Source organism: Asparagus officinalis, chromosome 8 (genome assembly GCF_001876935.1).
Source record: "Asparagus officinalis chromosome 8, Aspof.V1, whole genome shotgun sequence".
NCBI lineage: Eukaryota > Viridiplantae > Streptophyta > Magnoliopsida > Asparagales > Asparagaceae > Asparagus > Asparagus officinalis.
In genome coordinates, this window is record NC_033801.1 from 6,246,635 (window position 1) to 6,260,575 (window position 13,941).

The 13,941-nt window shown below is 39.1% G+C and overlaps 1 protein-coding gene across 1 annotated transcript; it reads right to left on the reverse strand.

The window, feature by feature from the left end:
- LOC109820765 lies at positions 2,146 to 3,669 on the reverse strand. The gene has a single exon (XM_020386959.1). It carries the CDS (start codon positions 3,667 to 3,669, stop codon positions 2,146 to 2,148), a length of 1,524 nt encoding a protein of 507 aa, XP_020242548.1.

Below are 13,941 nucleotides of genomic sequence, written 5' to 3' on the forward strand. Positions count from 1 at the left end.
TCTTGGCGAAGCCAAGACACCCCAGGTGTCTCGGCCAGGCCGAGACACCCCAAGGGGTGTCTCGGCCTTGGCCGAGACACCCCCAAGGGGGTGTCTCGGCCTTGGCCGAGACACCCCATGGGGGGTGTCTCGGCCATGGCCGAGACACCCCAAGGGGTGTCTCGGTTTTGGAGCCGAGACACCCCCCTAGGGGGTGTCCTCAACCAGCCCCTACCCCCCCTTTGTTTTCCTATAAATAGGCCCCTAGGGCCTCCATTCTCTTGGCCTTGGTTTTGGGAGAGAAATTTCAGATCTAGAGCTCTAGCCTTTGAGATCTGAAATTCCAGAGAGGAGCGGCGAAGCCCTGCCGGAGGAAGGAGTCGGGGTTTTCTAAGAGAGCGGCGAAGCCCTGCCGGATCGAGGAGTGAGCGAGCCTTCTGCAGCAAAGGAGTCTTCTTCTTCATTCCCCACCTTCTTTTCCCTTAGTGTTGCCCTTAGCGGTGATACAAAGGAGAGCTAGTGCCTCGTTTTAGCCGAGACATAAGCTTTACACCTCTGAGATCTCACGCGGATCGACGGGGTTCTGTTTCCATATCCCTTCGCGGATAGACGAAACTCTGCCCGATTTTCTCAGACCAGATCTGAGTGCCCCGGTGGTCCACGGATATCAACATCCCCGTCACAGGCAAAAGACCCACGCAAGCAAGAGATGATGAACAGATCTTGCGTTTGTTTGAAAAGAGTTGTATCTATTTTGTTTTCATTGTGTACCGGTCTTATAAAAAGGCTATCTTTTTATTTCATTGTAACGATTGAAGTTGTAATGAATGCAGCAATGAATACAGCAACTTTTTCCGTAAACACTAGCCACAAAATAAAGGAATGCTTTGGATAAAGAAAGTCATCCCAAACTGTATCAAACCAGCTGACCATGGAAGCTGACTGAATTAAGATCATATACACTGTAGAAAGTTGGACTTTGCCATTAGAATAGCATACGTCAATGGCATTCTTCACATTATCAATGTTTCCAAACTTGTTTATCAACATATCCCTCACTTTAAGAAATTGTTTCCACATCCATGAATCATTCACCTTAGATTGAACCTCCCAGACATTTTGATTCTGCAAATAATTACCATGTATCCACTTAATCCATAGTAAGTTTTTTTAGGTGAATCATCCAAAGAAGCTTTGTGGCAGCTGCATAGTTCCATGACTTTGTGGAAAAAAAACCCCAGTCATCCTTGTTTCTTCCCTTGGCAGATAGAATTCCAGGCAACCAAGTGGAATTTATGATCGCATAGGAAATCAGAGCACATCCTGTCAATTTTCTCCAGAACTCTAATCGGCAAGATGTAGTTGCTAATCCAAAATGTTTGAATACCCAGAATTACAGACTTGATCAACTCAAGCCTATCAGCATTAGATGGTTTCCTATTTTGTTGCCAAAGCTGAAACTGGTTATTAATATTTACAAGCAGGCTTGAGCATTCAAGATAAGAAAGCCTTTTGGCACTCAGTGGTAACCCAAGATATTTCATTAGTAGCATACCCTCTGGGAATTTCAAGTAGTTGCAAATCTGAGCTTTAAGCCTATCATCAATACCACTCAAATAAACAGAGCATTTGCTAAATTAACTTCCAGACCTGAAGCTAGTCCAAACTCCAGTAGGCATTTATATAGATTTTCATTATAGAATTCATGTCAGCTTTGCAAAACATCAGTAAATCATCAGCAAATATAAGATGAGTTATCTTCAACCTTGAGCACTTAGGGTGAAATTTAACTACCTTTCATTCTTCAGAGTATTAAGCTTCCTTGATAAAGATTCTATCCCAATGACAAAAGGATAGGGGGAAAGAGGATCCCCTTGTCTTAATCCTCTTGTACCATGAAATAACCATATAAACCACCAATAAGTGCCAATGACAACTTTGGTGTGGAAATACATTCCATGATCTAGCAAACCATAATGTTAGGAAAACCCGGACTTGTACCATGAAAATAACCATATAAACCACCAATAAGTGCTAATGACAATTTTGGTGTGGAAATACATTCCATGATCTAGCAAACCATAATGTTAGGAAAACCCGGACCAATCAATATGGCTCTGATAAACTCCCAGCTAATAGTGTCAAATGATTTCCTTATATCAACATTCAGAATTGCTCTAGGGAGTTATTTTTTCTCCCATATTGCTTTATGAGTTCATGGGCTAACAAAAAGTTACTGAATATAAGCCTCCCCTTCACAAATGCACTTTGCGCATCATTGACTATATAACCCATAACTTTTTGCATCCTGCTAGCAATAATTTTTGAGATGATTTTGTATATAACATTGCAGGAGGATATAGGTCTAAAATCAGTAGATGAACTTGGGTTAAGAGTCTTGGGCACTAAGGTAATAGATGCAGTGTTGAAGGTGCCTAGAAGCTTACCTGAATCGAAAAATTCTTCAACCGCCAGAAATAGATCCTCATTAATGACATTCCAAGCAGCCTTGAAGAAAAAACCATTAAAACCATCAGGACCAGGAGCCTTACTATCAGACATTGAGAATAAAGCTTGCTTAATCTCATCCCTAGAAACAGGGGAACTCAACTCCCTTCGGTGGATAGAAGTTAAGATACGACCATTAGAGATAACCCTGGGATCAACAGCAATAGTGGCCTTAGCATTGCCCAGAAGGTTCTTGTAATACTGAACAAATTCTGATGTAATCTCAGGCAATTCAGTAATTCTTGTGCCATTTTTAGTATACAGTGATAAAACTCTATTTTGGTGTCTCTTGGATTTCATAATTGAGTGGAAAAATTGTGATCCCTTGTCAGCATGCAAACCCCATTTAATGTTAGCTTTTTGTCTGTAGAAAGAATTTTCACATTCCAGTAATTTGGCATATTTCTTTATACAATCCTTTTCCTTTGATATCAAATCTGGATTGAAAAGATCAGAACTCGGTTTCTCTTGAATACTGCATAAATCAGATTTAGCTCTTAACACTTGCTGGTTGATATCCATAAAGTTCTTCTTATTCAAATCTTTGAGAACATGTTTAAGATTTCTAAGTTTAGAATAAAACTTGTACATGTTGTATCCCCTAACATTTTGGCTCCAGACAGACCTCACCACGTCTGGGAAATCAGGGTGTTTAGACCACATACTAAAGAATTTGAAAGGTTTCTTTCCATCAAAATTTTCATCTCCAATAGTCATAAGACTTGGGGAATGATCAGAACAAAGAGGCATCAAATACTCCACTTGACTTGTAGTGTAATTATGAATCCAATTCTCATTTACCAAAGTCCTGTCAAGTCTACTCCAGACTCTTGTATCTGCATTTTGTTTGTTACTCCAAGTGAAAAAGCACCCTGTAGTTTTTATGTGATTCAATTGACTAGCTGTAACAAAACTTTGAAAATCATCAGTATCAGTATCAGTTACTTGGAAACCTCCAATTTTCTCATCACTACTAATAATAGCATTGAAATCCTCACCCATCAACCAGGGGCAAACCACATTCTTTTTGAATGATAACAATTCCTCCCATAGAGCTTTTCTGCCAACATTATGGTTCAGAGCATAAACTGCAGTGATTAAGCATGACAATTTCCCATCCTTGGATTTCACTTCACAAGTAATATATTGATCAGAAGTTTTGACCTCTTGAACTGAAAGCATTTCACTATCCCAAAGAATCTATATTCTAGCTTTATCTGCCATATGTATATTAGATATCCACTTCCAATCTTTTGCAACTTTATTGCCAATAATCTGCAATTTCCCTCCAGCTACTTTTGTTTCTCAGAGAGCTAAGAAAGATATTTTATACTCCTGAATAAATTTTTTCACTATCCCATGTTTAGAGGGTAAGTTAAACCCTCTAATATTCCATATAGCCAAATGCATTTATAGAGATGCTCCCCCTATCAGAATTGGAGGGGTCTAAATCAAATATCTGATGATCAAGGATAGAGAAATGTGATACATGTATTGATGTGTGAGATACATTCATATCAGTTCTTTTTGCAGCACTAGATCTAGTGACATTAGTAAACCCAGAAGTGTTGACAATAGGAGTACTAGCCAATTGTTTAAATCTGTTGTCATTCTCATGTTGAATATTCGAGCTCCCTGCCTGAACAGGACCAGAAACATTTTGTGCATATTTTCCCAGTTGTGCATGTTTGTCAGGATACAGAGCCAAACCAGCCACAGGATCAACAATACTTTCCTGCTCAAGTTGTAGCACTCAATTTGCTTTTTCTTTTTAGTGTGCCCTGTAACAATCTAAGGTTACTTAACAAAGACATTCTAATCCATGTCTAAATTTATAATTTTTATGGTAATGACTCAAATTTCAGTCCGTTAAAAAAAAGTCCAACCTCTAAAACATATTAGAATATAAAAATATAATCCTCAATCTTCTCATAATTTGAGAGGTGCAGTGTAATCGATTAGATGGACTTTTAAGATGTTCTTAGAGCTTAAACAAAATAACAACTATATGCAGTGTACCGCTTGTATGCAAGAGGTTATCATTTGATGACTGCAGACCTCTTTTTAACAAAATTTCCAGTCAGTTTCAAAATTGGCTATCTCATAGGCATTTATCCTATGCGGGGAGACTCCAGATTATTAAAAGTGTCATCCTTGGGGTTCAATTATTTTGGACTTCAAGTTATATCCTACCTAAGAAAGTTCTTTATGGAATTGACAAACTGTGTAGAGATTTTCTATGGGGAAAAGCTGATACAAATAAACCTTCTCTTGTCTCTTGGGATGCTATCTGTAGAAGTAAGGATCAAGGAGGGTTAGGAATCTTTTCAGCAGTCACATGGAACACTGCATCTGCCCTTAAGATCATATGGTTTATTCATTCAAACAAGGAGCTCCTTTGGATTAAGTGGATTCATGGCACTTATCTGAAACATAGGAATATTTGACAGGTTGAGGCTAAAGTTGGTGACTCTTGGATGTGGAAACAAATCCTCAGAATTAGAGATAATGTGCTGAATATGTGTGGTGGAGTTTCAGGTCTTCTTCATCTCTTTAGCTCTTGTATAAAGAGTTCTAAGTTGAAAATTTCTGCTCTATATCATGCCCTGCTTCCTATTACAGCTAAGGTAGTGTGGAAGGAAACTGTTTGGGAAGGAATTAGCTTTCCTAAGCACAGTTTTGTGTTGTGGCTAGCTGTCCTTGACAGATTACTTACACAGGATAAGCTTCTGGGCAGGGGGATTATCAACTGCAATTGTTGCATCCTATGTTCTGTAAATGCCACAGAAACTAGAAATCACCTTTTCTTTGCTTGTTGCTTCTCAAGTGAAGTTTGGAATGGTATTATGGACTGGCTAAGGTTTAATTGGAGGTCGTGTGACTGGAACTTACTCCTGGACTGGTATAATATCAGGTTGAGAGGGAGTGTTTTCAAAAATAAAATCAAGAGAATGGCTTTGGCGGCTACTGTTTACAGTATTTGGAGGGAAAGAAATGTTAGAATTTTCACTCAAGTTTGCAAGGGTGCTGATCGGTTGATTAGGGAAATCAAAATTGATATCCTATCCAGCATCCTTAATAGTGAGCTCCTGAAAGAACACAAGGATCTGATGTTAGCACTATAATCCCCTGTGGAAATTAAGATCCTGTTTTATGTTGAGGCTTTGTTTTGATGCGGAGGCTTCAGTTGAAGTGAGGAGTACAACTGTGGAATAGGATCCTGCCTTTTGCTGAGGTCTTGTTTTGATGTGGAGGCTCCAAATTGAAGGTTGAAATGAGGAGTACAAGTGTTTCTTGGCTTCTCTCTACTGCTGCTCCTGAGTTTTTTGAGGCCTGGATGTGCACGAACCATGTGCACGTTTTCAGTTTTCCTTCTCTTCTTTTGAGGAGGCTTGTATATAGTTTTGCTATATTTTTGTTGTTAACTCACATATGTGAGGTTATTCTTGATGTACAAATTTTACATATTGGTGATGAATAAAAATTTTCATTTACCAAAAAAAAAATAACAACTATATACGAGACAACTACAGACTGATCCTAAACACAAGATGTATGAAATTTTTATGACCACCATTGACATGAACCAAATCACCGAGGGATGTCACTAGTTCAGTACTACACTGAGATATAGATCAAAAACCACAACTTTTATGTCACACAAAAACCATACATCTCAGTACTAACATTTTTTTTTTACACAAAACACTCTCATAATAAATACCAAAATTAACACGCGAAACAAGCAAAAAAACACGCTGATTAATTCATCCGGTTGACTAGAGAGAGTGCAGTACTCGTATACTTCCTCACTTCCTCCACCTTCACCCCGATCCTCTTTCAGCTCTTGTTTCTAGGGATGAAATCAAAAGTGCTGTTTTCTCTATGGCAGATAACAAGGCCCCTGGCCCTGATGGTTTCAGTGCTTCTTTCTATAAATCTGCTTGGCCAATTATTGGAGATGAGGTATCTTTAGCCATTGAGGAATTTTTTAAAACAGGAAAACTTTTGGGTGAAATCAACACTACATCCATTACTCTTGTTCCTAAGGTCCAATGTCCAACTTACTCATCTGATTTCAGGCCTATATCCTGTTGCAACTGCATATACAAGGTTATCTCTAAAATTCTTGCAAACAGAATCTAATCTGTTATGGGTTATATAATAAATGATGCTCAGTGTGCATTTGTGAAAGGTAGACTGATATCAAATAACATCCTTCTGGCTCATGAACTTGTAAAGAACTATGGCAGGAAGCATATATCTCCAAGGATTATGATTAATATGGACATCAGAAAAGCCTTTGACACCATTAGTTGGAAGTTTATAGCTGAAATGCTCTCTGGTCTGGGGTTTCCAAATATGCTGACTAATTGGATTATGTCCTGTATTTCTACTCCCAAATACTCTCTCTCTCTCTCTAAATGGCTCTCTACATGGCTATTTTAAAGGGGAAAGAGGGCTGCGGCAAGGTGATCCACTATCCCCTTACTTGTTCATCTTGGGTATGGAATACCTATCTAGGAGCCTTGATCTTTTGAAACTTGACAGGAATTTTAAATTCCATCCTAAATGTGGCAAACTAAAAATTACCCATCTCATCTTTGCCGATGACTTACTGCTGTTTAGCAAAGGGGATCTGTACTCAGTGCAAAAGCTCAAGCAGTGTATCTCTCATTTCAGTACAGTAACTGGTCTGGATGTAAATCCCAGCAAAAGTGCTGTATTTTATGGTGGTGTTGATGATTCTATCAAGGATTCTATTCAAAATTGCTTAGGCTTTTCTGAAGGCAACCTCCCTATCAGATATTTGGGAGTACCTCTTGTATGCAAGAGGTTATCATTTGATGACTGCAGACCTCTTTTTAACAAAATTTCCAGTCAGTTTCAAAATTGGCTATCTCATAGGCATTTATCCTATGCGGGGAGACTCCAGATTATTAAAAGTGTCATCCTTGGGGTTCAATTATTTTGGACTTCAAGTTATATCCTACCTAAGAAAGTTCTTTATGGAATTGACAAACTGTGTAGAGATTTTCTATGGGGAAAAGCTGATACAAATAAACCTTCTCTTGTCTCTTGGGATGCTATCTGTAGAAGTAAGGATCAAGGAGGGTTAGGAATCTTTTCAGCAGTCACATGGAACACTGCATCTGCCCTTAAGATCATATGGTTTATTCATTCAAACAAGGAGCTCCTTTGGATTAAGTGGATTCATGGCACTTATCTGAAACATAGGAATATTTGACAGGTTGAGGCTAAAGTTGGTGACTCTTGGATGTGGAAACAAATCCTCAGAATTAGAGATAATGTGCTGAATATGTGTGGTGGAGTTTCAGGTCTTCTTCATCTCTTTAGCTCTTGTATAAAGAGTTCTAAGTTGAAAATTTCTGCTCTATATCATGCCCTGCTTCCTATTACAGCTAAGGTAGTGTGGAAGGAAACTGTTTGGGAAGGAATTAGCTTTCCTAAGCACAGTTTTGTGTTGTGGCTAGCTGTCCTTGACAGATTACTTACACAGGATAAGCTTCTGGGCAGGGGGATTATCAACTGCAATTGTTGCATCCTATGTTCTGTAAATGCCACAGAAACTAGAAATCACCTTTTCTTTGCTTGTTGCTTCTCAAGTGAAGTTTGGAATGGTATTATGGACTGGCTAAGGTTTAATTGGAGGTCGTGTGACTGGAACTTACTCCTGGACTGGTATAATATCAGGTTGAGAGGGAGTGTTTTCAAAAATAAAATCAAGAGAATGGCTTTGGCGGCTACTGTTTACAGTATTTGGAGGGAAAGAAATGTTAGAATTTTCACTCAAGTTTGCAAGAGTGCTGATCGGTTGATTAGGGAAATCAAAATTGATATCCTATCCAGCATCCTTAATAGTGAGCTCCTGAAAGAACACAAGGATCTGATGTTAGCACTATAATCCCCTGTGGAAATTAAGATCATGTTTTTATGTTGAGGCTTTGTTTTGATGCGGAGGCTTCAGTTGAAGTGAGGAGTACAACTGTGGAATAGGATCCTGCCTTTTGCTGAGGTCTTGTTTTGATGTGGAGGCTCCAAATTGAAGGTTGAAATGAGGAGTACAAGTGTTTCTTGGCTTCTCTCTACTGCTGCTCCTGAGTTTTTTGAGGCCTGGATGTGCACGAAACCTGTGCACGTTTTATTTTCAGTTTTCCTTCTCTTCTTTTGAGGAGGCTTGTATATAGTTTTGCTATATTTTTGTTGTTAACTCACATATGTGAGGTTATTCTTGATGTACAAATTTTACATATTGGTGATGAATAAAAATTTTCATTTACCAAAAAAAAAATAACAACTATATACGAGACAACTACAGACTGATCCTAAACACAAGATGTATGAAATTTTTATGACCACCATTGACATGAACCAAATCACCGAGGGATGTCACTAGTTCAGTACTACACTGAGATATAGATCAAAAACCACAACTTTTATGTCACACAAAAACCATACATCTCAGTACTAACATTTTTTTTTTACACAAAACACTCTCATAATAAATACCAAAATTAACACGCGAAACAAGCAAAAAAACACGCTGATTAATTCATCCGGTTGACTAGAGAGAGTGCAGTACTCGTATACTTCCTCACTTCCTCCACCTTCACGTCCGTCGCCTTCCGCAACTGTGGCCCCCGCTTCGACGTCCGCTAACCCCGCCGGCCCTTTTAGACTGTCAAGGCACATATCCTGATCGGTAAGGCGGCGAGCTTACCCACGTCTGCAGTCGTTGCCCAGGTGCAGCGCGTACTGTCGGCTCCCGCCCGGCGGCCAAGCCTGCTCATACTCTCGGCCACAAGAGCCTGAGCCGGTCTGCCGCTGTGGGCCAGCATCATCGCCATGCAGTCCTGGCGAAACGCTCGGCCCGTCCGCTCGCCGGGACTTGCGGCCGAACGTCGGATGAGACGCGGGCGACGTAGGCGGAGGCCTCGCGTGCGCGGGTGGCGCTGACGGTGAGGGCTGCGTGGGCTTGTAGCGGGTGTTGCGGGCTGCGGCGTCGATGGCGAGAGGCTGTAAGCAGAGGAGGAGGAGGAGGAGGAGGTGGAGGTGGAGGAGTTTGAAGAGGAGGACTGATTTCATCGTAGGTATTTTGGTCTGGTATCCGGCTTCAAGCTCTATGGCTGGGTGATTAGGATGAGGAGGGGATCAGTTGGCTTTATATAGGCAAAATTGGAGAGAGAAAAAGGTTCCCTAAAATCATTATAATTGCTATAAGGTCCTCCAATCATTATTTGAAAGTCCCTCAGATCATTGAAATTGCTGTTAGGTCCCCTCATTCTCCTAATTTGATTGTTTCAAATTAATCCCTCTAATATTTCATGCTTTCTGATATCAAATTAGTTCTTCTAATTGACATATCTAATCTTGATTGGAGGAGCAAATTTCACAATGACTTAAAAAATCAGAGAACCTAATGACAGTTTTCATGATTTAGAAACTAATTTCAGAAGAACTGAACTAGTACTGGAGGAATTTATATCAATTTTATTGATGGCTAATTTATAATTTTGGGGGAAAACATGCATAGACAATTAATAGAAATGATAGAGAAAAAGCATAAGTTTACATGCATTTCATATGATTAGAAAATGGGATGGAGATAAAATGTGGACGGCTACAATGTTTGTATTATTCCTTTTTTTTAACTTGCATTGGTATAAACTTCAGTAGTAACTCATGATGCACATTTCACCTCCTGTTTTATTCTTATTATTATTATTATTATTATTATTATTACTCTATTATTTTAAGAGAGGCGTTACAGGCACACCATCGGGCACACCTCCGACCACACCCCCACTCTAGCTACAGTACAGGGAGCCCCACTTGAGGATTTTTTTTAAATCTCAAGTAGGGCCTCATGTACTGTAGCTAGGAGGTGTGAACGGAGATGTGCCTGAGGGTGTGTGTATCATTTTTCCTATTAGTTTTTACTTTTCCCTCAAGATTAGGGTTTGGTTGGGCTAGTGTGACTTGCCAGCTCATTGATGCGTACTTTTGACTGGTTAAGTTAGGGAATAATAGTATACCGATCTGTGGTCTTGTTGCCAGTCTTTTAACTACTCCCCCCCCCCCCCCACCGCCGCCACCCCCCCTTATGGATATTGATTGAGTCTCCTCATATTGACTGATTTTCCGATTTCTAAAGCTCGATGGTCAAGTTATTTTTTTAGTAGTCCTTTTATTTATTACATGGGATGTGAAGAACCATGTGACCCCAAGAAAAATGTTTGAATTTCTTAAATAAGGGACCAAAGCATTGCTCATATGAGTTAAGTTAATCCAACACTTTTATCAAATTATAACAATGAGATATAATACATGATACAAATAACAGGGATATGTAAAAAAATATAGTTCTTTTCTTTGACAATAACTATTATTTTGACATTTCTATTGTAAAAATAGCGTAATTAAATTTTAATGTTTTTTATTTATAAATAGTTCTTAAAAATTTACAATTTCATGAATTGAAGGATAGTACGTAGATCTTCGGTCAACTGAGTCCTTTTACAACTTTTTTTAAACAGGTTAAAACATTTCATTAAATCCGAAGTTGATATTTGATTGTTTTTGCTATCTGCTTGTAAGTACTAAATTAACAAAAATATTATGGATAAACATGATAATTTTGAAACATAGGATAAGCATAGTAGAAAATAAAATATATTAATTTAGGTAGAAAGTAATATTATTATCATTGTAATAAGTATATGTTAGCTTAAAAGGTACTCAAAATTAAGTGACTTAAGTAAAGTTTTCTTCTGTGAAAACACTATATGCGAAAGCTACATGTCAAAGCCTTTTTTCATGGTTTCCACGCAAGCAAATATTATCTTTCTTTAATAGGCTATAATGAAAGCTTTGGACTGAATTTTATCAGATGTAATTGCGATTGTTATTAATTATTATTTTATTTTACTTTTTTTTATTTGCCCCTTTTTTTTAGTGAAGTAACTGCGATTATTGAAGTTCAGTAGCAATAAGAAACCTTGATAGTGGTATTATTTAAATGGTGAATTGTATGCTCTCTGCCAAAATAAACCTATGAAGCTTCCTTGCAATCGCCATTTCAAAGTTCTAGAATCTTCATCAACTCTCGTGTCATCTTAATATTTTCTACGGTTTTTCTATAGAGTGCCCTTGGGCACTCTATAAGAGAGGAGAGAGATAGAGAGAAATGAATGAGGAGAGGCTCCCAATGCAAATCAGGGGGCCCCCCTCCTCATTCATTTCTCTCTATCTCTCTCCTCTCTTATAGAGTGCCCAAGGGCACTCTATAGAAAAACCGTATTTTCTATATGTAGAAGCATCTGGATTTCCAAATTAACCTCAAAACTTATCTACTGAAGACATGAAATTAAGTAGAATAGTCGTTAGTACATAAATGCACAGCTAGATTGTCAACGATCAGAACAGAAACCAAGGTCATACTTTAAGAGTTACAAAATTATTTGAGTGTATATATTTTCTCGAACCTTTCCATAAATCTTACCGGCGCTAGTGTACATGTGATGCGTGCGCGATACAATGTGTGGGGGCTAAAGGTGTAATCAACTTATCAAAGTTCGTCAAAATTTATCTTTATTTTTCCAAGGGTTTTTCTATAGAATGTCCATGGGCACTCTATAAAAGAGGAGAGAGATAAAGGAAGATGATTGAGGAGGGGGTCCACCTGATTTACATTGGGATCTCATCCCCAATCATCTCTCTCTATCTCTCTCCCCTCTTATAGAGTGCCTATGAACACTTTATAGAAAAACCTTTTTTCCAAATGCTACGATATTTACATTGAGTTTTTCAAGTATAAAAGCATTTTCATTGATTTTTTTTTTTAAGCATAATGGGTTTTTTTCCCAAGAGTGACAATGTTTATCTTGATTTTCTCGGCGTGTGAGTGCGTCTTCTTTGAATTTTCAAAGCGTGACGCACATGGGCTCGGAGAACATCGAACGGAGGGCTTGTTTTAATATGGATAGACTATAGTGTAGTTGAGAAGATCATCAGATACTGTAAGACAAGTTCCTGTGGGCACAAGTTCCTGCAGCAGCAGCACAACAGCAACAACGTCGGGATCGACGTTCGTATTCCAGCACATGACGTTCGTGTTCCACGTTCGTGTTCCACGCTCGCGAGAGGATTTTCAGCTTATAACCAAAAGCTGTCCAAGGGCGCTATTTATAGGCCTCTAAGGCCAGCTCAAGAGTCACAAGCAATTAATGTGACTGTTACAATTCTTAATGGCAATTAAAATTGTAACATTAATGCATTAATTTGCTCTTAATGCTGTTGTAATCGCTGCATGCATTAACTCCTGAATACGAGGCAATCAATAGACGCGTTGCTACGAAACGCGAGGGTCACGTCTCAACAAATCAGACGAACCTCGTTTGACAAACGAACGTCGTCAAACAAGCGAACCTCGTATGACAGACGAACCTCGTCGAACGAGCGAACATAGTCAAGCAGGCGAACTTCGTATGACATACGAACCTCGTCGATCGAGCGAACCTCGTCAAGCAGGCGAACCTCATATGATAGACGAACCTCGTTAACAAGCGAACCTCGTATGACAAACAAACCTCGTCGAATGAACGAACATCGTCAAACAGGAGAACCTTGTATGACAGATGAACCTCGTCGAACGAGCGAACCTTATCAAACTACGAGAACGCTAGGGTCACCCTCGTGCGAATACGTAGCTCGTCTGCATGCTGCGAAGCAGCCGTGCCAAAAGGCGTCACCTAACCCCGATACCTCCGTACGAAGTGCAAAGTGCACCTTTCAAAACGCCACTTAGCACCTTAGCCCGATTAGCCCCGATCCCCGGCCCATTGGCCCACGACCCACGACCCACGACCCATGACCCACTAGAACTTATGAGGGATTAATTCAAATAAAACACTTCTCGGCTTGCCGTTGGGTAGCCTCGAACAAGGGACCTTTTGAAACAACAAAACATTAACTTTCCATTAGGCTACTAAGCATTTATGAAAAGTACTTGTAGTTAATATATATATAGTTTGAAAACTCATTTTGGAAAGCAGTTTTGACCAAAAAATCTAACATATATATATATATGGTCATGATATTACATCTCTCATTGTTAGGGATGCATTCTGTTCGGATATGGTTCAGATATGACACTTACCATAAACATAACCACTTTCTGAAAACGTATACGGATACAGTTCAGATATTCATCGGTAAAAAAAAGTATTACCATATCCGCATTAAACGAAAACGATACGCTTCAGATATTAGAGAGTTGGATACGGATGTGATACGAATACTAATCAGATATTTAAGAAAAAATTAGGAGTCGTTTTCAGAAAGTGTTTATGGTTATGGTAAGTGTCATACCCGAACCATATCCGAACCGAATGCACCCCTATATGTTACACATAAAGATGCTCTCGAACAAAA